At 42.6% G+C, this 27,216-nt stretch overlaps 1 protein-coding gene across 1 annotated transcript; it reads right to left on the bottom strand.

The window, feature by feature from the left end:
- Positions 1-8,934: 8,934 nt before the first annotated feature.
- On the bottom strand, positions 8,935-25,991 carry KICS2 (KICSTOR subunit 2). Its single transcript, XM_073327896.1, has 3 exons — positions 25,664-25,991; positions 19,022-19,310; positions 8,935-10,310 (listed from the first exon to the last, which is right to left on the bottom strand). The coding sequence occupies exons 1-3, from the start codon at positions 25,896-25,898 to the stop codon at positions 9,494-9,496; spliced, it is 1,341 nt and encodes a 446-aa protein (XP_073183997.1). The 5' UTR covers positions 25,899-25,991; the 3' UTR covers positions 8,935-9,493.
- Positions 25,992-27,216: the final 1,225 nt, after the last annotated feature.

The raw sequence follows: 27,216 nt of genomic DNA, 5'->3' as shown, positions 1-27,216 counted from the left end.
CCCTCCACCCTTCCACCACTAATTTCTACCATTCTAACAGATCATGTTGGGGGGGGGGAGGGGAGAGGTGAGAGGTAAAAGGCTTTGGAAAGCCAGTTTAAAAGGTGTGACCTTTGTTAGATTCTACCCAACTTGATGATGATCTTGAATTTGCACTAGATTTCAACATCCTTTCATGGGGTGGCATGGATATCGGGGTTCCCAGAGGATATCATCATACTTCCCAAAGTAAATTTTGACATTTAAAAAACAAAGTTCTCTCTACACTCTGCTACCCTTAGTCATCTGGAAATAATACATTAGGCCTTCTGCTGAACACAACCATTTTTTCAAAAGGAACATTTTCCTTTCCTTTGGAGAAATTAAAACCAGATCCTTCAGACGGAGTCAAAAGCGAGTATGCACTTTAAAGAAGAAAAAGCTTTAAAGCTTTCGTGATGGACTAATAATTTGTGAATGATTGATTCAAGTGTTTCACTCACAAAAGAGAAAAATGGAATTTCTTTGTGAAAACTCAGATTAAATTGATCAGCTAAATTAAGGTCCTCTGTTTTACTACTGAGCTAATACCTGTCATTGTTTACAGCGGACATAGAATTGCATCAAACATTGGATGAAAGACGCTAAACTAAGTGTTACTAAGGAACAAAGTATAATTCAACCCTTTTTATAAGCTTTTATGATGTTAACCTGAAAATGTTTTTAATTAACACCGCCCTCTAGTGGTAGTTCCTGTGCTGCACTCATTTGAAAATTCAGACTTGTTTGCTAAAGTTGATTTTCAGAAGCAGGAAATGGTATAAAAATTACAAAGAACTAGTAGCCCATCTGAATTGAATTTACTGATCTCAGTTCAGTTCCCAGTGAAAAATATAGTAACTGCCACACCATTCCAAGCCAGTCGTCCATCTAGTCCAGTAGCCTGTCTCTAAAAGTAGCCAGTATTAGAGGCTTCAGATAAAGATGTAGAACAATGTCATAAAGTACAATTATGGAATAACCTGTCTATGAGGAAGTTTATTCTAGATGCTAGTGGTTGGGTTCTGCCCTGAAGCATGAGGAGTCAAAGCTCCAATGTATTGTTTTTATCCTATTGCATATCCACATCACAAAAACCACAATTTCAGTTGACAACCCTGTAGACAGTTACAGCAGGGAAGCCAAAGACTGAGCTACCTCCCCACCCCATAGAATTGGTCTCCATTAGTCAAGGGTGAGGTAGGTCAGTAAGGGAAAGGGCAGAGAACATGAGAATGGCCATAGTGGGTCAGACCAAAGGTCCATCTAGCCCAGTGTCCTGTCTTCTGACAGTGGCCAGTGCTAGGTGCCCCAGAGGGAACGAACAGGACAGGTAATCATCAAGCAATCCATCTTCTGTCGCTCATTCCCAGCTTCTGGCAAACAGAGGCTAGGGACACCATTCCTGCCCATTCTGGCTAATAGCCAGTGATGGACCTATCCTCCATGAATTTATCTAGTTCTTTTTTTAACCCTGCTATGGTCTTGGCCTTCACAACATCCTCTGGCAAGGAGTTCCACAGGTTGACTGTGCGTTGTGTGAAGAAATACTACCTTTTATTTGTTTTAAACTTGCTGCCTATTAATTTCATTTGGTGACCCCTAGTTCCTTGAGTTATGAAAAATAGTAAACAACACTTCCTTATCTACTTTCTCTACATCATATCTCTCCTTAGCCATCTCTTTTCCAAGCTGAAAAGTCCCAGTCTTATTAATCTCTCCTCATATGGAATCCATTCAATACCCCTAATCATTTCTGTTGCCCTTTTCTGAACCTTTTCCAATTCCAATATTTTTTTTTTGAGATGGGGTTATCACATTTGCACACAGTATTTAAGATGTGGGAGTACTATGGATTTACATAGAGGCAACATGATATTTTCTGTCCTATTATCTATCCCTTTCTTAATTATTCCCAGCATTCATTTGCTTTTTTGACTGCCACTGCACATTGAGTGGATGTTTTCACGTGCAGAGAAAATCTCGGTACTTTTGTCGCAAATAATGCATACACAGTACTAAAATTTTGTGCCACTAAATATTTTATCCTATCAGCAGCGAGCTGCAAAAACTGCAGCATATTGCTCTACTTTTCAAACTTTAAATGCTAGCTCAGAACAAAATATCTCCCCATTTAAGTAACGGTATGCAGTGATGCTCACCTTAAGCAACCACCCAATACAACATCAGCAAAAAGCAGTTATCTAGCAGAGGGGTTATTACCTAAGGATTGAACAAAATTGTTCTGGAAACCTTGTGGATATTTCAGAGGGTCATGTATCAGAGGGAGGTGCTTACTGCAGGTAGAGTATAGTGCAGATTTTATAGTATATAAAATATATATGGATTAATGTAAAATTAGGCCAACAGTTCACAAGCTAGAATGCTGAAGGACCAATGAAAGTTCCACTCTGAAGTTCTGTCTGCATTGCAGTTCTTTTACTTCAGCTATTCTGCCACCCCCCTTCTTTTGTAAAGCTACTGTTATTTGCCCCCACCACATCCCCTAGTGACCTGCCTCCTCCTCTGATTCAGCTTTGCTATTCTTCTCTCAGCTTTATGAGCCTGGCTACATTCAGATCCCAGCTGTGACCTGGGGATCTTTGTGCCAGTTACTACAGCACCTCCTTTGAAAACCAGCACCTGCAGTGCAAGATCCTGAGATAGGAATGCATCTTTGCTATGTGCCACTGCGATGAAGCTAGCAAAGTTGCCTCCAAGAATGGGTCAGATAACTGCTATGATTTTTATTAAATAAATAAAAATAAGGTGCAAAAGGTGGAGGGAGGGGAGAAAATCAGAAGGGGTTGCTCCTGGAGTCAGAAGAGAGAATAATTAAAAAATACATCTGTGAGACTATTGGTACCCTACATCCTAAGAAGAAGGATTTATTTGTCTTATCTTTGGGCTCAATCCCCTTCTAAAAGTAAGAGGGAAAGCAGGCCTTTTGATTTTGGAACACTGCTGCCCCTTTGATAGCATTTGCAGGACTCTCAGCTCCTTTTCTTATACATAGCTGCTGCACCTATACAACCTTGGTTAGGGGATCACAGCCTCTGCCTGGCCAACAGCAACAGACTGATCTAGAGCAGGAGGTACTGCAGATGTGCACAAAAAGGATCCCTAAATAGCTGATATCAGCTGAGTCTTTGGGACAGCACCTGGGGGAAGTGAGACTGGCTCATGAGCTTAGTGTGTGGTGAGTAACACAGAAGCTCATGCTCAAATAAATGGGTTAGTCTCTAAGGTGCCACAAGTCCTCCTTTTCTTTTTGCGAATACAGACTGACACGGCTGCTACTCTGAAACAGAGCAGAGAAAAGAACTGTAGGTGTACCCTTTGGGAGAAAACAATAGGGAACTAGATGGGAGATGGTCATGAAATTATTTACATTTATAATGTGGATCTGTATAAAAATATTAAGTCAGTGAATTAGGTAAACCTTGAGCTTTGGTGCTTTCTGATAGGATATGGGGGTTGTTGGGGTTTTTTTGTTAACATTACAGTTTGAATAGCAGGAGTGTTGTGCTCATATTAAAAACTCCCTAGAGCACAACATAAAGCATCTCACCAGTTTCAACTCTCACATTGCTCTGTTTTCATAGCACGGAGAGGAGTAAGACAGATATTTTATTTAAGGAAAAAAACACTGTACATAAAAACCTTATACAACATAAGTATTAAATATGTAAGAGAACTGAGAATACTTTTTGCAGTCAAATCCACCACCCCAGCCGACTAGTTTAAATTAACAATTCTACCAAAATCCTTGTTGACTCAAGTAAGTGACTGGGGTATGGAGTTTGGAATGTGAAAAGCTTTTAGGTTGCTATTCTAAGTGACTTGAGTGGGTACTGAGTAGATCAATGCCTCGATACCTGTTTTAATCTTTTAAATATGGCCAGAAGTGTTGGTTCTAACTGTTTCCATAAGTACATTTACACTTTCTATGTAATGAAATAGTCTGTACAAGTACGTTAGCACTTTAAAAACTTATATACTTAATTTGGGGAAATCAAGAGGAATGGGTGGCAGGTGGGATGTGATATGATGTGATGTGCCCAAAGTCTCCCATTTTCAATATTAAAGTCAACCCTGCACACATTTTGCCAAGTAACCACACCTGTTACTATGTCTGTTGTCTCACCCTACCTACTCCATATTTGGGAGTTTATTTTGATAGTGCAGCTTTTTATTGACAACCCAACAGTACATATTACACAAAGGGGTATTAGAATTTGTATGATATGTCACTTAGCATGTAAGCTCTTCAAAACTGGAACCATGCCTAATTAGTGTCTGTATGGGGCCTAGCACATTTTGGGACATTTAATTAATACATTCCCACCCAAAAAATTGCTTTTAGATATAACTTTTCTCCCACAATTCTTTGGTCTATAGATCTGCCCGCTATCACACACCAGGCAGACTCGGCCCCTGCCTGCCCTGAGGGACATGGCACTGGGTGGCCAGCAGTCTTGCCCCCCTTCCATCTGTCTTGTATGACAGCTCCTGGCCCAGGGCAGATTCCTCCATGGACTCTCCAGTGCCCCCTTGGGTGCTGCCCAGGGGTACCGCTGCCCATGGGGGGCGAGCATGTGTGCAGTGCTCCCCCTAGGGCCGGGGGCTCAACTGTAATAAATGTTCATTTTTTCTTTTGTAAAAAAAAACAAAAAACAAACCACCAACTCGATCACGTTGCTCTTGTACACCACTGCCTCAACTCCTTGTCTGCAGAAGTCTCCAGTCATCTCCTAACCCTCGGGCCTAAAAAGTCTCTGCTCTCCCCATTCTACTAATTTAAGGCCTTGATCTACAATGACAACCCTACAGGCAGATGCTGGCACTCAAACAGAGCCCCACAAGTGTCTGCCTATACAGTTCTCCTTGCAGAATCCAAACCTAAAGCTTGCATAGCACAGTGAAAAGTTCTCTATGTGCCAACAATTAAGCATTACGTGCCAAATACTGCAAAATTGGAACTCCAAAATTCAGGGCAGTTCAGAGCTAGGGCTCTGGTTTAGCATATTAAAACAGGGAAGGGTCCAATGCTAAGTTCAGAATTAGACTTCACTAAAGTACTGTAGTGTTGAATTACATTTACGTGCAGGAATTCAGCATTATTTGGAAGAAACTATATCCAACACCATCATTTTAAAAGATTTTCTCCTGTTAGAAGTGGTGGGGAAGGGAAAGGAGGGGTGTTGTTAGTAATCCACAGATATTTGAAATTTTGCTCCAATACTATAGTTTCTATTTTCCTGTCCCCCTGAGCACTGATTACATTTATGAAACCAAACAACTATGCTACACTGATAGGGATATATTTCATCTACAGTACATATTATTTCACTGTGTTTCTATTAAAAATCATTATTGTTGTTCTGTTTTACTATAACACTGAAGAAATTTGACACAGAAATCCATCTTCCAGATTTACTTCTCCAGCATAGCAGCCTGTATGACACAAGTGTCCATGCAATGGAAGTTTGTTTGCACATCCTGCTGTTCATGTGCATCAGCATATCATACACTGCTCTAGAAAACATGTGTTCATTTACTCGCAGAAGCTAAACAGCTGCTGTGAATGAATAAGTATGTTATGTACCAGTTAACATTTTAACACTTAAAACGTACGTACTGTTTTTTTAGTATATTCATAATTTGTAGCACCACTATAGTCTCAACACCCTAGACAGAAATTCCTTCCCCTAGACAGCAGGAATCCACCCCAAGCCAACCCATCCCTCCCCCAGACATCACCCAGCTTCTAATTTTCTTTGAATCCCTGATACCACAACCATACAATGCTTCTCTCAAAGCTCTACACCAGTGTTTCCCAAACTTGGGACACCGCTTGTTCAGGGAAAGCCCCTGGCCGGCCGGGGTGGTTTGTTTACCTGCCGTGTCCACAAGTTCAGCCGATGGCGGCTCCCACTGGCTGCGGTTTGCTGCTTCAGGCCAATGGGGGCTGCGGGAAGCAGTGACCGGTACGTCCCTTGGCATACGCCGCTTCTCACAGCCCCCATTGGCCTGAAGCAGCGAACCGTGGCCAGTGGGAGGCACGATCAGCCGAACCTGCGGACGCGGCAGGTAAACAAACCGTCCCGGCCTGCCAGGGGCTTTCCCTGAAGAAGCAGCATCCCAAGTTTGGGAAACACTGCTCTACACAATTTCTACTTACAGGCCCTATCCAATCCCGCCTCCCCTCCAACCCACATAATCCAATATCCCCCCCAGCTTGACCTCCCAGGCCACATACAATTCTCCCTCGCTCTCCTCAGCAAGGCCCCACAAATTTACCCCACTCCTCCTCTGGCAAACACCTATGCTCCTCACAGCAGCCAACACACCAGCCCCACTCAACTCCACCCTGCCCCTCTTGCTCCAGCTAAATCTGCAGCAGCTCTTACCTGAAGCCTTCGCTGGGCATCATGCTGCTCCTATAGCTGCTCACCCTCCCAATAAGCCACCATGAATGCAGATGGGAAGCAGCAATGTGACTCTAAGGGACTTTCTACAGCACAGGAAAGCCTCAGAGAGCCTTTAGCTTCCCTCAGAGCCAGCAGAGGGTGAGCTGGTGAATACAGCAGATCCCACTACTCCTCCACAGGTGCTGCTGAACAGAGAGCCTTGTAGGGAGAAGAGCACAGGTGCACTCGCTAGTCAAGCTCGGCAATTCTGCTGGCAGCTGCTGCTCTGCTCCTATGAACAGCAGGTCTGTCCCTTGCCATTCTCTCCATGACCTCTGTGCAGGCACAGCTCAGAACGCTGCTCTCTGCCTCCCGAACACCAGCACAGAAGGATGTACACCCACACCCCTCCACCAAAGCCCCAGTTGCTATCAGGGGCAAAAGTGGCAGAAATGGTTTGTGCAACAACTCCTTACACTAATGAAGGATGAGGCCAATACTGATGACTGCACCTTTGCTCATATTCAGGCTAAAGAGACAGGGCTGGAGCATTCATTGATTACAGTTGTTTGTTTTGGGATGGGGGGGGAGGGAGAAGGTGGGGTTGGGTTGTTAAAATGGTCCATCTAAAAGAGGAAAAACACAGACGCCATCTCCACCCTGGAGCCCAGATTCTCAAAAGTACTGAGGAACCTAACTCCTATTGGTTTCAATGGAAATTAGGAGCCTAAATACCCTTAAATTCAAGAGCCTGGGTCCCTGCAGCAAGAGCAAATTTCACCCTGTTAAAAGACAGTGTGATCTGGAAACTGTAACATAGCAAAGTTAGGTACTGCCATGTCCCACCTTGTGTATTTTCACATTCTAGCACTTTCCAGTGGCAAGTCTTTCCAACCATAACCTGTGTTACCATTGCTAATTTAGGACTAGTGTAGATAGAATAAAAACTTTCTCAGCTAGATGGGCAATATGTTGAAGCATTTACAATAGAAGCATGGCATTTGGATATAATTCTAATGAAGTTTGGACGGCTCTTTAACATTTTATAGGGAAGCAAATCACACTGTATATTTTTTTCCTCAATATATGAATTCAGCTGCCATGGAAGCTAAGAAAAATTATATATGCATCAAGGGGGAAAGGTAAGTGCTCTATCCTTCCAAAGAAAAAATGAAAAACTTCATATGCTCTTTAGATTTTCTGTAGTTGCTTTCACTATGCTTGCCATATGAGGTTGGAATTGTGCAAGACTTAATGGAACAGGACAATCAAAATTTTGGCTTAAAATGACCTACTTTACATATAAAGTAAACCTGATGATGTGCTTATTACACCTGCTTACCATCTATGACGTGCATCCATTAAGGGTCAACCTTACTCACCTCACACTTTACTCCATGATTAGTCCCACTTGATTTCCAGTGAAAGTGCTTGTGGAGTAAGGTACTGATCATACAAGAGATAGAATCACCCATTATAAGGCAGCCACAAGTACAGAAATGATTTTTTAAAAATAATAATTGGACAGGAAATAGAGAGCACTCGTCTAGCACAATGACTTTAAAAAGTTGAGAGGGGAACTGTGTTTTTTTAAACTTAAAAAAAAAGTAAAGTGGGAGGGAGACATTTCAAAACTCCATAACTGCACTGCAAGTGTTGCAGAAGTCCTTAGATCCTAGTACTAAAACAGATTTCACCTTCCTCTGTAGCATGGGGCATGGGTCACTTGCTGGAGGATTCTCTGCTCCTTGAAGTCTTTAAACCACGATTTGACAACTTCAATAGCTCAGACATAGGTGAGAGGTTTTTTGCAGGAGTGGGTGGGTGAGATTCTGTGGCCTGCATTGTGCAGGAGGTCGGACTAGATGATCATAATGGTCCCTTCTGACCTTAGTATCTATGAATATGGCTTTTATCTTAACTGGAAAGTTATTCAAAAATGTTAGTAATGATATCTGAACAGAAAGCAAAACTGAAGCTGTACTAAAGAAAAAATAGCTATGAAAACCAATAGTACAGCTTTATTCTAATTGTAAGAGGGTAAATTCATGACTTTTTTAGTTTTTGGTTTGGATTTCACTATTAAATTGTCATCAGAAAGGCAAATAGACGAAGGAAATATAAGGGCTTTGTTATTTTTCCACAAGATTATTTCAAACTACCTGCTAGCACAAAGTATCGGCACAAATTGAAGCTACTATCTTCAATTTAATTCCATAAGCAGAAATTTAAAACACAGTATCCTGTAGTTTTGACATTACCAATTAACTTTATACGTTATAATCATGGGGACATTGCCAATATTGTGAACTATAAAGTGTGCAGATTATCCATAATTCTACACGATATAGAAGCAAAAAAGTCAAAGCTGCAGCACAAGCATAGAGTGCAATCTCTCCCTACTTTAGTGGGGATTTAAAAGTGAGTGTCAAAGAAATGTCTCATTACTAAGACTTATTTTTCAAGTTTTTGTACAGTGACATACTAGTTACCAAAATAAGAGCACATTTTATGACGTATTAACTTTATTGCAGTTGTTTGCTTGAAGATCTGCAAGTTTCCAATAATTCCCAATGAGTATCATTGTTAAGAAACAAGATTCCATTATAGTTCCTGATGGTTAGTATAACAGCAGTGTGTTCTGAAAAGACAACTTAATCATTCTAACCATGTTTTCAATAAATTCTGCATAAGTTATAGTCAGTGATCAGCATAATATAAAGTGCATACATTCCACTTAGTTAAGGACAAAATGTCATGGACTGAAAAATATTAATTCATACTATCAATACAGCACCATGCAAAAAAAGCTACCTGGGCCATTTTGGTGCACCACAGCTAAGTCATCCCCATGTGTACAGCCTAGAAAATTCTTTCTATATTTTTATTCAAATAAAATTTAGCTTTAGTTTTCTTTAGCTAAAAAAGCATTCACAAATATTAAAATAATGGTTCCTTTTTAAACAAACTCTGAGAATTGTGAATGAATGTACTCCTTGAAAGCTATATTTATTTTTTCCAGTCTAATGTATGGCCTTGCAATCTGTAACTCAGTATTTATTTTATCCTTTGGATCCCGGCTTTAGGCCTGCAAAAGCTTTGGAGTTCTTGAGGGAATGTGAGATTTCATTTAGAAAAGAGATGAAATGTGAGTCCCTCTCTGATTTCTTAGCCTCAAAAATAACTACAATGGTAAAATGAGGTTCAGGGCGTGTCAGAAAGTATGTGCTTTGGACTTTGTCATCATAGAAGTGAACAACCTTGTCCAAACTGTTGAGGTCAGAGGTTCTGTCAGTCATAATCATGATTACATTGGGCCAGTGCATTACAGGCCTGTCACTGGGCAGAGAGACCACAGCTGGGTATTGATCCACCCCCTTTGGGGCTTCCCTGTAAGAGTGGGGATGATGGTAGCCATGTCCCTGGAAGCTCTCTGACCCACGGTTGTCAAAGATAAGAGAAACATTAACAGCGTCATATTTCCTGATGAAGCTGGAAATTTTCCCAAAATAATCAGGGTTAGTTTTAGCAGTTAATGTTTTCATTTCGGATGCAGTTGTTTGTCGACTGAGGGCCTCATGAAAGTAAAAGCTAAACTTGGCAAGGAGAATGTTTTTGAGTTTCAGCAACCAGAGGAAAAGGTGTGGTGGTTGTACAGCCTTCTGAGACTGCCCTCCAAACAGATGTTTCTTGGTCTCCCGCTGTTTCTCAAAAATTTGTCCCCATGTCTGCAGCTTTGTGTGAGCGCTGTGCAAGTTCACTAGGGATGGGAGGAACTTCCACTCTGAGATCTGAGCCTGAGCCTTTAAAAGATGTGCAAGCACATCCACTTCCAGCTGGAAGCTGCTTTCAAGAGGACTGAGGATTGGATGGTGAAATCTAGAAAACAAAACATTTTTAAAAGTGTGATGGATGTTGCACATGACAACAAAAGTGTTATATTCACTAGTACACCAACTTGCCGGCAAAGCATCATTGAAAGTGAAAGTGTTGGCAGAAGAATTCTATGTTGATTAATTTAAAAAGCATTACTTTTAACATTGTTTTTGCATAAATATTTTAAATTAAAAATGTAGCATCTCTTCATACCTGATAAAAGAAAGAATTTGATAAGTTCCAACGCAATAAGTTCCAAAACCAATGCCACCTCCCTTTCCAATCACTAGAATACTGAACTTTTAAAAAAAAATCCTGCTAGTTATTTTAATATTACGTAACTACTGGCAGTAAGACACTTTTTGATGGTTATGGACCAGTTACCAGACATCTTTATCAAAACAACTAACACACCCAAAATTGAACGATCATTGTCCAACTAGGCTTCCTCATAATGAAATGGGAGCAGCAGGGGCTGAATAGGGAGAATTGGTAAATAAAACCGTAATTGTATCTGCTTGCCAAACCTGCTCTCAAACTTTAAATCACAACAGCTGAGGGGCAAGATCTGATGGAGATCTGGCCAACATCACACTGGAGCTGTTATCATAGCTGAATCCATCAGACACCAGAAAATTGAGGACAAGATCATCCCTTCACTTGTACAACAGAAGTTGAAGGGGGGGCAGGAGAACCACACAAAAAAACCCAGCTCTTATGTCTGAGTGCCTGTCGTAAATATAAAGGGAAGGGTAAACCCCTTTAAAATCCCTCCTGGCCAGAAGAAAAATCCTCTCACCTGTAAAGGGTTACGAAGCTAAAGATAAACTCGCTGGCACCTGACCAAAATGACCAATGAGGAGACAAGATACTTTCAAAAGCTGGGAGGAGGGAGAGAAACAAAGGGTCTGTGTCTCTGTTGGTATGCTGCTTTGCCGGGGATAGAACAAGAATGGAGTCTTAGAACTTTTAGTAAGTAATCTAGCTAGGTATGCGTTAGATTATGATTTCTTTAAATGGCTGAGAAAAGAATTGTGCTGAATAGAATGACTATTTCTGTCTGTGTGTCTTTTTTGTAACTTAAGGTTTTGCCTAGAGGGATTCTATTTGTGCTGGAAATGGCCCACCTTGATTATCATGCACATTGTAGGGAGAGTGGTCACTTTGGATAAGCTATTACCAGCAGGAGAGTGAGTTTGTGTGTGTGGTTTTTGGAGAGGGGTGAGAGAACCTGGATTTGTGCAGGAAATGACCCACCTTGATTATCATACACATTGTGAAGAGAGTGGTCACTTTGGATGGGCTATTACCAGCAGGAGAGTGAGTTTGTGGGGGCGGAGAGTGAGAAAACCTGGATTTGTGCTGGAAATGGCCCAACTTGATGATCACTTTGGATAAGTTATTACCAGCAGGACAGTGGGGTGGGAGGAGGTATTGTTTCATGGTCTCTGTGTGTATATAATGTCTTCTGCAGTTTCCACGGTATGCATCCGATGAAGTGAGCTGTAGCTCACGAAAGCTCATGCTCAAATAAATTGGTTAGTCTCTAAGGTGCCACAAGTACTCCTTTTCTGTTTTGAATCTAATTACCCTGTAAGGTACCTACCATCCTGATTTTACAGGGGGTGATTCCTTTACTCCTATTTACTTCTATTTCTATTAAAAGTCGTCTTGTAAGAAAACTGAATGCTTTTTCATTGTTCTCAGATCCAAGGGTTTGGGTCTATGGTCACCTATGCAAATTGGTGAGGATTTTTACCAAACCTTTCCCAGGAAGTGGGGGAGCAAGGGTTGGGAGGATTTGGGGGGGAAAGACGTGTCCAAACTACGTTTCCCAGTAAACCCAGTTAGAGTTTGGTGGTGGCAGTGGTTATTCCAAGGACAAAAGATAAAATTAATTTGTACCTTGGGGAAGTTTTAACCTAAGCTGGTAAAAGTAAGCTTAGGAGGTTTTCATGCAGGTCCCCACATCTGTACCCTAGAGTTCAGAGTGGGGGAGGAACCTTGACAGTGCCATTATGTGTTTTATGCACAATAGGGATCCTACCATGCAGAGCAGGCCTGGGTGAGATGGGACACAGGAAATTAGAGAATTTCTTCATCTCCCTTTTCTTAATTTAACTTGAACTTTTAATATGCCTCTTATTTAGAGGAAGCAGAGCAGCTCCACGCTCTTGCGTGTGTGACATGTACAGAAACTCAGTTTCCAGTCAAGTAACAAACATGTATGTTTGGAACTTACTTTAGCTAGAAGGGGAAACTCATGTATTATAGAATATCCCTTCAAAAACATTATAGCCATATGTGCAAAATCTGTGACTGGTCCTACAGGCACTGCAAAAGAATTCCAGCCATCACTGGATTTGCTCCTAAGCAGATATCTCCTCCAAACTGAGCACTTAAATCCTCATTTTGAATAGGTACAATGTTTACAGGCAATTGTCCTATTCAAAAGCAAATCTCAAATTACCACAGGAAGTTTCTCATCAGGAGTCTATCTATCCAAGATGGTATGCATCAGTTGTTCTGATGGAATTTTGCAGCACCATCAGTGGTCATGATGGATTAGGAGAGTCCTAAGGCAGCAAAAAGAAAAGGAGTACTTGTGGCATCTTAGAGACTAACCAATTTGAGCATAAGTTTTCGTGAGCTACAGCTCACTTCATCGGATGCATACTGTGGCTTTCCACAGTATGCATCCGATGAAGTGAGCTGTAGCTCACGAAAGCTTATGCTCAAATAAATTGGTTAGTCTCTAAGGTGCCACAAGTACTCCTTTTCTTTTTGCTAAGGTAGCGATACTAGCAGAGTACACCACTGTATCTTCACTGATACAGTAATGTGATCTTGGTTTTGAATCAAGATGGAAATTGCATATAAGATCTAATATACTGTACCATACCATATACTGTACTGTGTGTTGTGCTGTCACACAGAAATTGTTTTACTGGATCAGAGCAGTGGCCTCACTGGTGTGATATTCTCTCTCTGATGGTAGCCAGTACCAGATACTTCAGAGGAAATTGCAAGAAATCCCTAATTGGAAATTATTGAAAAAAACCACCCACATGGAAAGTTTTTTCCTAACCTCTCAAAATAAGTGGTTAGTTTATATCCTGAAGCATAAGTGTTTATATGCTTTCTAAAATAAAAAATAAATTTAGTTCTATCTAATGAAAGTGAGAGAGAACTCATTTCTCTCTCCCTGTTATAATAACTAACAAAAGGGGGACATGGGTGTGTCCCCCTTGTTTGCTCCTGTTTGATACATAAGTCTGTTTGGTTTGGGTTCTTAATTTTCTTCTGACACGATTAATTCAGAACTTGTCTATCCTGTTTTTCCTGAACAAGGTATAACATGCTGACTCCTTCAAGTAAGGGCTGAGAATGCTCCCAATTAGTTTTTATGGGCCACTAAGCAAAAACAGGACAGACAAGATGTAATATTCCTTATATTTTTAAGGGAAAAGAAATTAAAAGGTAGATTTCAGATGACCAGGCCTCATGTAAGTCATCTTAAAACAGCAAAAAAGCACATTTCCCCCCACCCCATTTTTTTGGCAGGTATCTAAGGGAAACAGGAACCAGTATAACTCATTTCTCTGGTGCATACAAACATTGACAGTGAGACAAAAACCTGAGAACGGAGTCTGACAGATTATAGAACAGTGTTAAAAGTAGCCATCAGCAGTTGGTTGTGCGGCATTAATACAACCTTTCTAGCTTTTTTTTTTTTTTTTTTGGGGGGGGGGGGATGATGGGGGAGCAGGAAGAGAAGAGTTATTTTGAAAGAAATCTGGCAGATCACATGATGAACATTGCCCCAAAGATAAATTAGACAATTTACCCAACATTAACGCTTTATATTAACACACATTTTGGCTTTCTACTGCAACAAAGATCCAGGGTTTACTGGCTATTTCAGATGGGGGGGAGCCACAGGTCTATTAGAACAGTTCTCTGAGAAAATGAGCGTGCTGATTAATAAGAATATTCTACCATGTACACAGCATTATGTATTTATTTTCACTGATCTGCTGTCTGTTAGGACAATGTTATTTTCGATGCTGTCTATTAAGCGAATTCATTCTTCTGAAACCCTATTTCTTCTAAATAGTCCCAAAATGTGCTATACTTAAACCATCAAGCGTTTGAACACACTTATTATAGCGATACTGACCGATGAAGGGTATTCATCATTAAAAGCAGCTAAAATATTCATGTAAATGCAGTTCTGCCAAGTCTTGTGGATTAACATTATGATATGCAGCTCCCAACTCCCACTTTGCTTCATGCCTCATAGCGATATTTTCATGTCTCACTACACAGCAGGATATGTTAAATGGTTTTAATCCAAAAATACACATCAACCTCGACTAAAAGCTTGAAAGTATGCTGACTGCAGAATAAATGAACAGGTATATACCAAGAACATCTGCTTTAAGTAAGTCTCATAGCACAGAAATGTCTTGAAGCATAGCATTGCATAAAATGGACAGGATTTTTACAATATTCTAGTAGAACACTGACACTGTCCCTCAAAATAATACCTTGTACCCACATATTTATCACTGTTATATAGGTTTTACACTAAGTATGGCTTGTAAGGTATCATGAAAAGTCTGTTGAACATTACTATCCTGTTCAATTGTACGTATTACCATTGTATGTGAAGTTAGCTATATGTTAGTTATTGCAATGTGTGTGTTTGGGAGATGCCCACAAGCTAGCTTTTCTATGGCAACAAAGGAGCAACTAACACCCCCAAAACAGATTTACATCAGTACTAGCCAGCCATGTATTCATGGCCCATTAAGAAGAATCTACTCTCCCAGTGAATCCCTCCCAGAGACTCCTGAGAGAGCACAGACATGATGGGAGCTGTCTAACCCCTGTGACACAGCAACGATCTTTCCAGCACCAGGAAGAGAGTACAGTAACTCCTCACTTAAAGTCATCCTGGTTAACATTGTTTTGTTATTAGGTTGCTGATCTATTACAGAACATACTCATTTAAAGTCGCACAATGTTCCACTATAAGGTTGTTTGGCTTGCCCCATTCCACTCGCCCAGCATTCCAGATGGGGAGCAGGCAAGCCCCCGATGCTAGGATGCCAAGCAGGCAGAGAGGGACAAGCCCTTACGCCCCGACCCCGCTCCATGACAAGAGCACCGGGTGCACAGAGAAGGGCAAGCCCCGTGCCCTGACCCCGCTACGCCCCTGCATCAACCAAGCTTCACAATCATCATTTGTGCGTACAGTATTAAATTGTTTAAAATTTAAAAAACTTACACTGTATATGTATATAATGTCTTTTGTCTGGCAAAAATTCTTTCCCTGGAACCTAACCCCCCCAATTTACATTAATTCTTATAGGGAAATTGGATTCGCTTAACTTTGTTTCACTTAAAGTAGCATTTTTCAGGATCCTAACTACAATGTTAAGCAAGGAGTTACTGTTTTAAAATGAGGGGCGATGACATCACCTCTCTCCTCCCCCACCTACTCTGAAGTCAACAAGAATGTTTGGAAGACTGAACTAGGGAGACTGGTCCCAGACTGAGCAGGGAAGTCAGCCTGTGTATTAAGAACCGTGAACTGCTTACAACACCTAGATGTCACATACAAGGTAATATTTAACTTTTTGCTCTGAAACTGTGAACCCAGCCAGGAGGGATCTACTCTTGCCTAGCAAGAAGGCCTATCAAAACTAAATGGGCCATTGAGGGACATCACAATACAAAGATTTTGTTAATTGCCCCCTAGCAGCCACAAAGAGGCTATCTGCAAAAGGGCTCATCCCCTTAGCTTGAATTCTGGAAGAAGAAAATCAAAGCAGCTGATAATTTTTCATCTCTGTTTTGCTGTTTGGACTCTTACAGGGCTGGAGCTAAAAAACAGAAGGAGGAATCCTGGCTTAGCTCTAAAAGACATTCCGAGCTGACCGATAACTCTGTCACCTTTTGGAACCATAGACTAATTCATTTGTGTATATATGCTCGCCCACTTTAACCTTGTAATAACTCCCTTATTTCTTTTCTTAGTTAATAAATCCTTAAACAGTTTATCATAGAATTGGCTTCAAGCATGGTATTTGGAGTGAGATCTAAGGTACAAACTGACCTGGGGTAAGTGACTGGTCTCTTGGGAATGGAAACAATCTGAGTCTTTTCTGATCTTTGGTGTATAGCAACCAACTACCACTAAACCCAGCTTGCCTGGGTAGCAAGAGAGACTGGAATGCCCCAGGGGATTGTCTGAGACTCCATGGTAAGAATAGGAGTACTTGTGGCACCTTAGAGACTAACCAATTTATTTGAGCATAAGCTTTCGTGAGCTACAATGCATCCGATGAAGTGAGCTGTAGCTCACGAAAGCTTATGCTCAGATAAATTGGTTAGTCTCTAAGGTGCCACAAGTACTCCTTTTCTTTTTGCGAATACAGACTAACATGGCTGTTACTCTGATCCATGGTAAGAATGTTATAGTGCTTCAGGAGTTCACACTTGTTACTGGGTTGGTGAAATCTAATTGCAGAACATACAACCAGTTTGGGGTCTTTGCCCTGCTTCTTGACAGTTTGCCCGGAGGTTGGCACTCATAGTCATGAGCCACTCCAGACAGCCTGATACCTTGCTCCATTTTTTATATCCATATCCATATTTAAATTTTCCAAGTAAATAAAATGAAGGAAGGACAGAGAGGTCAGAGGAGATGATCACAGTGGTCCTATCTGGCCTTAAAAATCTACGAATCAAGTTACTAATAACGGCCCAGATTTTGAGATGCAGATGAAGAACATTCACATACTCCCAGGAAGGGGACAAGGAGAAGAGATGGCACAAAGGTGGCTTTATTACACTCCCCCTGATTCTGAGATTTCACATTGCTCTAATATATGATAGGGACTGATCAGGTGCAAACTGCTCTAGTCTACACTTGCTGGCAGTAGCCCGCAGAGACTGTTCTGGCAACTGAGGAACACCAGAGTTGAAGGAAGCCCTAGCTACATCCCCTTTTGGCATAGAAGTCACTATGCTGGCTCTATGTCACTTTTGGATTCATCTGTCATAGAGGGAGCCATCTAATCCAGAGCAGGATCTGAGCTATCATCTCTGGCAGCCATCTCAAATCTAAAGAACAGAAAGGATGAAAAAATACATTAAAAAGTTATAAGACTAGTGACAGGGACACGAAATCTATTTTAAAAAGTTTGAAGTTTCCAGGTATTACCCATAATCTCTTTGCCAATTTTGGTCATTTTACATTTCTTAGCATGTTTTGCTCTTCCACTGACTTGTGAAACAGGCTACACAAGTGCTGTCAAGCATACAGCATAAACCAAATGGAAACAGATCTTTTTCTCCCATCTTAGATAATGATTTTTGCATTAAGAGGGAAAAGTTTCTGAAACATGCAATTTTTAAAGTGCATTGTTTAAGTGCCTTTAATGTTCTAAGCTTCTAGCAGTTCCAAAGTGATTCTGCCTATGTTTCTTACACTATGTTATTAGTGTCCTTTTTACGTAACCACTTGCACTGGTAGCCAACAAGAGCCGAGTCTGCAGAAATTACTTTGAAATGGTAAATTATTAAACTGGAGTGCCTAGATTTGGAATGTTTTAAAGCAGCACTGAAAATTATGTTGATTCTTCCTAAAGCATGTGTAGGTTTAAAATCTAGTTTAGCTTCCATACATAGGAACCCCTCAAATGTATTTCTGCTGAGAATATGATTGTTAACTAAAAGAGAAAGTAAACTGAACATTTTTAGTTAGCTTTCAAAGACTGTCTACAACAGCTGACCATTTTAAAACAATTGTCATTGTTTTATTCTATATATTAAGTCATCCTCTTTTCAATTTTATCCCACAGTACATTTCAAAATCACTATTAGTGGAACGGCATCTATATTTTAGATAACTAAGAAACAGCCTCTCTTTGTATGGACCTTTGTGTCAGCTGCGATCAGGTTGGGAGCTCCTGCTATCGTTCATAAATTTGATCATCTACAGTTTGCAACTAGATGGCATACTGAAACTCCGGCACTTGCTGTCCTGTTGGTTCAATAAATCTCAAGTTGATTTACTTCAGGGTATGGTGTAAAGTCTTTCCAGAGAGGCAACAATGGTATTCATAAAGAAATATATCCTGGAGTGAGATTTTAATTTACCTGTAGATAAACTACACATTATTTTAATCTCTACATATGCTTCTGGAGACTAGGTGATGGGCACATTATCCAGTGTGAAAACAAAACTGCTCAGATGCAACTATTTGTATTTTATTTCTACACTAATTTCATGTTCATCCTCATACACTTAAGTCCACTTTGAATTTAACATAAATTTTCCACATGAAACCCTGCTGCTGCAAAACTCCCTTCTCTGCCTATAATTAACACAACTCTTCCTATTTGTCAAGTGCAGGAAATGATTGAGAAGACAATTCTGTGACCATGATAAGCTAAACTATCTTAGTATTTTCTTGCAAGAAGGGTCATGTTTTGAGTACTGGAGAAATGCTGTGTTACTCATGTCACATTTGTTTAATGCATGAACTCAGGTGGAGGACTGTGCTGCTTAACAAAAGCATAGGACAGCAAAATTATTATACCTGCTGGAGAAGACTTGCTTAGGCCTCATCCTTATTTACAGTACTGCAGAGAACATCATGACACATCTGAGTATTTAATCCTAACAAACAGGAACTCACCTTGAGCTGTATTTCTTTAGGATGGATTCCAAAATGTTTACCAGTTCCTCAGAGTTAATGAACTTTTGGGTGCTGAGGGTGAACATTTTTTCATAGAAGTCAGCAATTTCCATCCGAGCCTGAACAAAAAAACAGAGCTGTTCAGACAGGTGAGAAAGCAGCTCTTCCAAGTGAGGAGCTGTTCCTCCTAGTGCATTGCGACCTGTCGCCACCACCTTCTTCAGCTCATTGTGCAGAGATGTGTAGATGGTTCGGATGGAGTCCTTTCGGCTGAAGAATGACTGACCACCTGTTCAGATAAATACGAATGTATTACCAAAACCCAGCGATGGCAAAGATAGATAACAATACTGGAAAATGGTGAACATCCATGCTTCCTTTCAGCTAGGTGCTCCTAAATGTCTACATTAAGGCACTTCACTGCGGTATTTTTCCACTCACAGAATACCTCTCAGATAAGTACACTGGGAATAAGCATTTGCATAGGCACTACACGTAATTTTGTTCAGTGACTGGCATAATTCATGCTTGTTGCAATTCATTTTTCAACAAGGGACTGGTATAAGACTTCCCTGGTATAAGACTGGTATAAGACATCCATCTGCCTGCCTCCCTCCCACCCATCTCCAATTTTCAGGAAAGTCACAATATAAATATGTTAGGAAGGCTAGATGAGAATTTATCAGTTGTGACCTGGAAACACTCCTTCCTCTGAAGACTAGACACACGAGTCATGATGCAATTTTAATAATGTATGATACTAATAACACTAGACCTTTTAATGTGACAATGCTCTTTAAAACACGAAACATTTAAAATTTGTAAGACAGAACTTAAATGTGAACCATACAATTGTGTGTTTACCAAAGGTTTTTCAACTCCCCAAACAACCCAACTGCAAATCAAAATCCCAGAGGAAAACAATACCCACATACTTCAGAGGACTGCATGGCAGGTTATTCCATAACAAGACAAAACGCAAACAAGTACAACATCTTAAATTATTGAGAACAAGGGGAACGTGGGCTCATATTTTCTCAACAGCTACTTGACACCACTTGGGATTTAAAAGAACCAACACAGAAAAAATGTAAAGATACTTCATTAGATGCCAGGAACGGACCACATGAAGGCACCATTTCACTAGCTGTGATAAATAATCTACACTGAAGGCCACCTGTATTATTAAACATATGCATGGATCTGCTGCAGAGGTGTCATTGCTTCATAACTCCATCCTGCAACAAAGGGCAGCTACCTGCATGAATGGAGCAGAAAGAAAATGTGCTATGTAGGAATGACAGGATGCTAGGGCCCAAGAGATATCTTGGGGTGAAACAGAGCAAAAAGACTGTTGTCCTACTAAGCTGTGATTCAATCACAAGCCTCCCCTGATGTACTGTTGGATGTCATCATATGCCCACACCAACTACCTTCCCACGATATTTAACCTGTTTCGTAGTAAACTAAAATGTTTTAAAAGGGACCTGCTAAAAGAAAAAATTGCTGTGCCTGTGCTCTTTTTGCTTCTTTATGAGGTAACAAAGGGAGCCTGAAAATTTTGTTAAGCCTTTACTGTTTGATTCTTACATTATAAATTTAGGTCTTATCTACTCTTATCCATTCTATCGTGACTGGACAACTAGTGGAATTAAATGCAGAGTTGAAAGGGGAAGGGATTTTTAGTCCCTTTAGATTCCATGACTTCAGCCAGCCCCTGCTGGGAGCTGCAGGGTCCCCCACCACCCCAGGGGGACCCCTAAAGTTCAGCAGAGGGGGACCCTGGAGCTCCCAGCCCACCCGCGGCTGCCCAGGCTCCTCATTTTATCATGGATATTTTTTAGTAAACGTCATGGACAGGTCACAGGCATTGCCCGTGACCTGTCCCTGAGGTTTACGAAAAATATCCGTGACAAAATCTTAGCCTTACTAATAATCTGTATTTTGGATGCTATGCACACTCCATTATAAAAGATTCTTGTGACCCTTTCTGAAAAAAAACAAACAAACTTAATTTCATTGTTTGCAGCAGGACTGAAATTTGGCAGGCAGCAAGTCCAGAGGCTAGGGAAGCACCTTTTCATTGTCCCATGAAATTCCATTCAGGGTTAGCAGAGAGAGAAACTTTTTTAAAAAGTCATTTCCCTTCTGTTGCCAAATTCTTGCTGACTGACAGTTCAAGCAATGTACCACAGCAACAAGGTGAACATGAATGTGCTAAATCTGGGCCCAGGTTGCAATCAAGGCAGAAGTAGAGAATAGACAACTGCAGAATAAATCCTGTGAAAAATATAGTAAGTGGTTTTGTAATTAAAGCCTGTCAAAGTACAAGGGGGCCAAAATAAGGTTGCATAAGCAACCTAAACTCTTTCATTTCCTAACTTCAGAGGACTTGATTTTACAATCTAAGAAACATCCTTCCAACATAATAATGTATTACATGCAAAAAACTAAGCAGCAAAAAAGTGCAGTCTTTTTAAGAAAACAGCAACCAAAAACAAAGAAAAAAACCAGCCTTTGCCGGCTGCTTTTAAGATGCTGCATAACGTTATGAGGACAGACTCCACCACAGGTCATGTAACATTATGTATAGTGACACTGCAAACCTCTCTCTCCTCTTTCACAGGCAGGATTCCAACCATAAATCTGTAGAAAACCTTACTCACTGACTATTTGCATTATTTCCACTTACATCTGCAGCTTGCAATCATGTCAGTTCACTGAACCAGGCAAAAACACCAGAAACTCAGCAGGCTCAACACAGAAGGCAAAAGATTCAACATTCACAGAGCATTTATGCCCCCATGTTGCAGGTGAATCTACTGGGGCTAAAACAATGCCCAGGCAGAACCCCACTGTCTTCAATGGGAAAGGAGTACTTGTGGCACCTTAGAGACTAACAAATTTATTTGAGCATAAGCTTTCGTGAGCTACAGCTCACTTCATCTCTATGCAGGGGTCCACTCCTAGGGGATAGATTGCAGGATCAGCACCTTTGTTCCAATCTAATTCATTCTGGGAACAGAAGTCAGGAATTTTAAGTTCACAGAGCGCAAGCCTTAAAATGGAATTCCCTTCATTTTTCAGGCTGAAAGATACGCTAACATGTTAAGGAAAATCCATGTAACAAAGAATATATATTTTAAAAACACTGCTTCAAAGATGAGATTTTATGCTGATATTGAAACAGTTTGACTCAGGACCTCAAGTTTTCAAATACTTTGCAACTGCAAACTTGACAGAGACTTTTTCAAACACCAGAGAAACAAAATGAAAACTCTCGTCTCTGCTGGCCCCCCAAGTCCACAACAAGCCATTTGAACAAATGATACCTGATTATCCAAAGTCAATTTAGCCTGGTGTCTGATGTCAGCAGGTATGACATATTAGCCTGAGTAGTAACAAGTTATCTTGCTTACATTTGAAATTACAAACCTACGTAACCAAGTTGTGGCACAGGATATGACTGATCAGTTTCTGGACGAAAAAGAATTGTTTTTTTAAAATGCCTCTCATGCACCAACAGTGTTAAAGAGAGTGCCCATGTGCACGTTCAGCCACAAAGCCTAGAACTTTAAAATCTGTTTTATTGTAAAGCAAAATATCAGCAAGGCTAATAGAGTTATCATTATCCCGTTCTTTTTTAGAGAAACGGACCAGGCTACTTTGGTGGCTGTTGAAGATGGATATCCATCAACTTGAGTTTAAAATATTTGCAGAGCTGGTGTTATGTTTTTAAACACTCCACATTTTAGTGAAAGACGTGATAGTTGTGTGAAACCCCAAGGACTGAGCTTACGATTTTTGCACTATTTTAGAACAGCATCATACAGCACTTTCCCCTGGATACGGACAGTGGACAGAATCAGACTACTACATACATCATCACCAAACCAGAATTTGCAGCAAGTTGCACAAAGTTGTATATTTACTTCAGAACTGCAGCAGTCCATACCCATGGTTTTCATATTAAAATCTTTAACCCAATCACGTTCCTATTATCTCATTCCCCGTATCTCAAATACAGTATTTTAGGAAAAGAATTCCAAAACCAGATTGTGCCTCAAAACTACTTAGGACATTTGTAATTGCAAAAGGTTCTTTTCACATCAAATCCATCTCAGGTAATCAAAAGTTGCAGGAATCCAAGTGAAAAGCCACCACTGACAACAGCACTAATTTGCATTCTTGTCAGCAGTCTCAAGCAGAGAACTGAATGGGCATGAAATTTTAACTATCTTCTTAAGCCTAAAAGTGGTTTCCCCATCTCATGGTAGGGGCATAATAACGGCAGAGCATGGAGAAACTTTCACTGTTGTTCATGAAATATTTGTTTGTGAATAAATAAGAATGACGACTCTGGGTCCGTCAATTCTGTACTTTCTACAAGCACTAAATTCACTTTTTAAGTAACAGCTTTACAGGAGGACAGAAATTTTTCTTCCTGAAGCTTACATTCCTATTATAAGAGAGAGCGTTTAAAGTCTCTACTTAAATATAAACTGAACTGAAATGTTTCAGGTGCCCTAGAGAGTTATAGGACAGATCCTTGGCCTTCAATATGCCCTGTGTGCCACTTCTAGATGTAAAAGGGAAATCAGCTGCCTTCAACAGGCCATCTGGAATGCCCCTACATAAGAGGAAATCACAGCTGGCATTAAATCAGCATAACCAAGCAGAGGGCAGAAGGGGTTACGGCTAGAGCTTCTTATGTTCCTGCCATCCCCATCTGTGTAACAGCTTTTAGGGGGGCTGTTAGCAGCCTGTGTAAATTAAAGAGCAGCCTCGGGGCTGCTAACTTTAGCCTCTTGGGCAGGAGTAATCATTAATTTTTTGTCAAGGTCCAAATTTCTTGGTCAGGGTATAGTCAAGGTCCAGACTCCAGAGGAAGAGAAAAAATAATGATAAGTAAATAAAGATTTTGGGGTCTGTTCAAAAGCATCTGGCGGTCCAGATTTGACCCACAGTCTGCCTATTGACTACCCCTGCACTAGGACCATGAGTGCAAAGATGACATGAACCCTCTGTCCCACCCCTTTTAGGCACTGCACTGAGAAGTTTGGCCAGACCCATGGCCACAGTACCTAACTGTGGGGATTCTTACACTTTTTGCCCAGTCTCAAAAGCCATACATTGTTAAGTTGCCAGATAGTATAAGGCACAGCAGTTATTCATCAACTCACATGTTTTGCATCTACCTTCATACCATCATATACCCAAGGGTGGCCCTACAGGTGTAACAGGTACCATCTAGCACTGGTTTTTTTGTTTTGTTTTTAAATATATGTATATAAAGCAGCGGGGAGAGGGAGAAGATTAAATCAGGGGTTCTCAAACTTCATTGCACCGCGACCCCGTTCTGACAAAAATTACTACACAACCCCAATAGGGAGGACCGAAGCCTAAGCCCACACAAACCCCACTGACCTGGGCGGGGAGGCAAAGCTGAAGCCCAAAGGCTTCAGCCCCAGGTTGGGGGGGGGGCCTGTAACCTGAGTCCCAACATGCAGGGCTGAAACCCTAAGGCTTTGGCCTTGGGTGGTGGGGCACTGGCTTTAGCCCTGGCTCTGTGCCCCAGGAAGTCCAAGCCAGCCTTGGCGACCCCATTAAAATGGGGTCACAACCCTCTCTGGGATCCTGACCCTGAATTTGAGAACTGCTGGATTAGATAATCAAATATTGTGTGTATGAATATAAATGCTTGTAAACTATAACTCTGGAGGCCAAAATCCTAGTATTTGTATAGAACACACTGAATGTGGTCAGACGTAGTGCAAACTTTCCCCAGTGCACTGCTAGCATGCTCAACTCAGACATTAAGGGGCAACATCTAGCAGGTTACAGAACTGTTCAGTCTGAACAACCAGTCAATCCTTGGCCTTGCTGCTGAGACTACACAGGAGGATGTAAATCAGGGGTTCTCAAACTGGGGGTCAGGACCCCACAGGGGGTCATGAGGTTATTACATGGGGGGGGGTCATGAGCTATCAGCCTCCACCCCAAACCCTGCCTCCAGAATTTGTAATGGTGTTAGATACATAAAAAAGTATTTTTAATTTATCAGAGGCTTGCTATGTGAAAGGGGTCACCAGTACGAAAGTTTGAGATCCACTGATGTAAGGGATGGCTGTAATTAGGACAGTCAGCTAGAAAGCAGCCTGAGACCACCACACTCATTTCACTCAGGCTCCTGAAACGTGGGGTACCTAGATTTGAGCAGGGAAGGCGTTAGCACCCTGCAGGGCTTGTCCCCAGCAGCCCCAGGACCGCATTCCGAGGCCAGCCAGGGCTCCCAGCCCCACCTCTCTGCGAGCCGTACGCGGCGCCGGGGATGCTGCTGTCAGTGGCCACAAGCGGCAGCAGCGGACCTTTGCCTCCTCGGGCACCAGGTCCGGCGGCCGGACGTTGAAGGCCGGCCCCGGCTCCCATTCAGCAGCGGCACCGCCCCTCTGCACTGTCCCCCACCAGTACGGCTGGCCGCCCCTGGGGCCCGGTCCCCGCCCTGGGCAGGCCCCCCCCCAAAGCCCGGCCCCCAGGGGCGCTCGCTGCCAGGCGGGGCCCCCCCAAGCGGCAGGAGGCGGCCGCCAGAGCGTGGGCGCCCGGCGGCCGCCGAGGGCCGCGCGGCCCGAGCCCGGCGGGTACCTAGCTTCTGGCCCAGGAAGGTCATGCTGTGATAGGCCTTCTCGGCGGCGGCCAGGTGCGCCAGCCCGGCCAGCAGGGAGAGCCAGCTGGCTCCCGCGCTCTTGTTGGCCTCCCGCTCCTTCTCCACATTGTCCTTGGCCTTGTCGTACGAGAAGATGCCCAGGTGGGAGAAGAAGGTCTCCAGCACGGCCTGCTCCAGCGGCACCGGGGCGCCCAGCGGGATCGACTCGCCCATGCCGCGCCGCGCCGCCGGCCGCTTCCAGCTTCCCGCCGGGCACGCGACGAGCCAGGCCACCCCGCACCCGCCCCTTCGCCCGGCACGTGAGCGGGATGGGGCGGGGCGTCGCCGCGCTGACTCCGCCCCTCGTTGGGCATGTGACATGGGGGGGGAGGGGAAGTCGCGAGGGCCAAGGCGCGTGCTCCAGGAAAAGCCGGGTGACGTCGGCGGGTAGAAAGCACCTGCACTGCGGTGGGGTTTGGGCGCGGTTGTCTCGGGCGCTGAGCGTGGCGAAGGGCGGCTGGTGGGTGCCCCAGAGAGCGGGGCTGAGCTCGCGGCCCCGCGTTCTCACGGCTCCCCTGCGGCAGGGGCGGGCAGCCTGAGCCCGGTCCCGGTCCCTCGGGCTCTGCGGGGATTGCTCAGGCTCTCGCCGCCTCAGGGACCCCGGCCCCTTCCCTCTGTGCTGCCTCAGGGGTGGACAGAGCGTTTCCTCCTGGGGGAATTGTGCAGAAATTAACCACGTGTGCGCAGAATTTCCTTTCCCCCACAGGAATGGGCTGCAGTGATGGTGGCTTCTGCTAGAGGCCGCTGGACCCTGCAGAGCCCAGCTGGCAAATAGGAGGCTGGGGCGGCCCGGAAGCAGGGGAGGGAACTGGAGGGTTCCCAGCAGTTGCATTTCTCGGCACCCCCTGAAGGAAGGAGGGGGTGGCATTCAGGAAACTCCTTAAAAAGAAAAGGAGGACTTGGGGCACCTTAGAGACTAACAAGGTGTCCCAAGTCCTCCTTTTCTTTTTGCGGATACAGACTAACAGGGCTGCTACTCTGAAACCTGTCATTATGCAGGAAACTCCTTGCAAGCCCGGGACCCAGCATCAGGCTGTTTCTCCCTCTGGATTCCTGGGCTCTAGGAGGTAGAGGGTGTATGGGTGGGGGGGGGGGATTTCTGGTGCTGGGTTGGGGTGGGGAGCGGGGGGGAAGGCAGAGAAACAGGAGCTGGGCTGTCATAGGGGTTTCTTTGTCTCTCCTCCTGGGGGAAATTTTGTGTGTCTGTATTGTTACAAAAAGAAAAGGAGGACTTGTGGCACCTTAGAGACTAACCAATTTATTAGAGCATAAGCTTTCGTGAGCTACAGCTCACTTCCTCAGATGCTCTTTGTGGAAACTGCATCAGGCTTTATATATACATATATATATATGTGTGTATATATATATGTATATATAAAGCCTGCTGCAGTTTCCACGATATGCATCTGAGGAAGTGAGCTGTAGCTCACGAAAGCTTATGCTCTAATAAATTGGTTAGTCTCTAAGGTGCCACAAGTCCTCCTTTTCTTTT

The sequence above is a fragment of the Lepidochelys kempii genome, chromosome 1, assembly GCF_965140285.1.
Source record: "Lepidochelys kempii isolate rLepKem1 chromosome 1, rLepKem1.hap1, whole genome shotgun sequence".
Lineage (NCBI taxonomy): Eukaryota > Metazoa > Chordata > Testudines > Cheloniidae > Lepidochelys > Lepidochelys kempii.
Note: the sequence above shows the minus strand (reverse complement) of the source record. Positions and strands in the feature narration are given on the sequence as shown.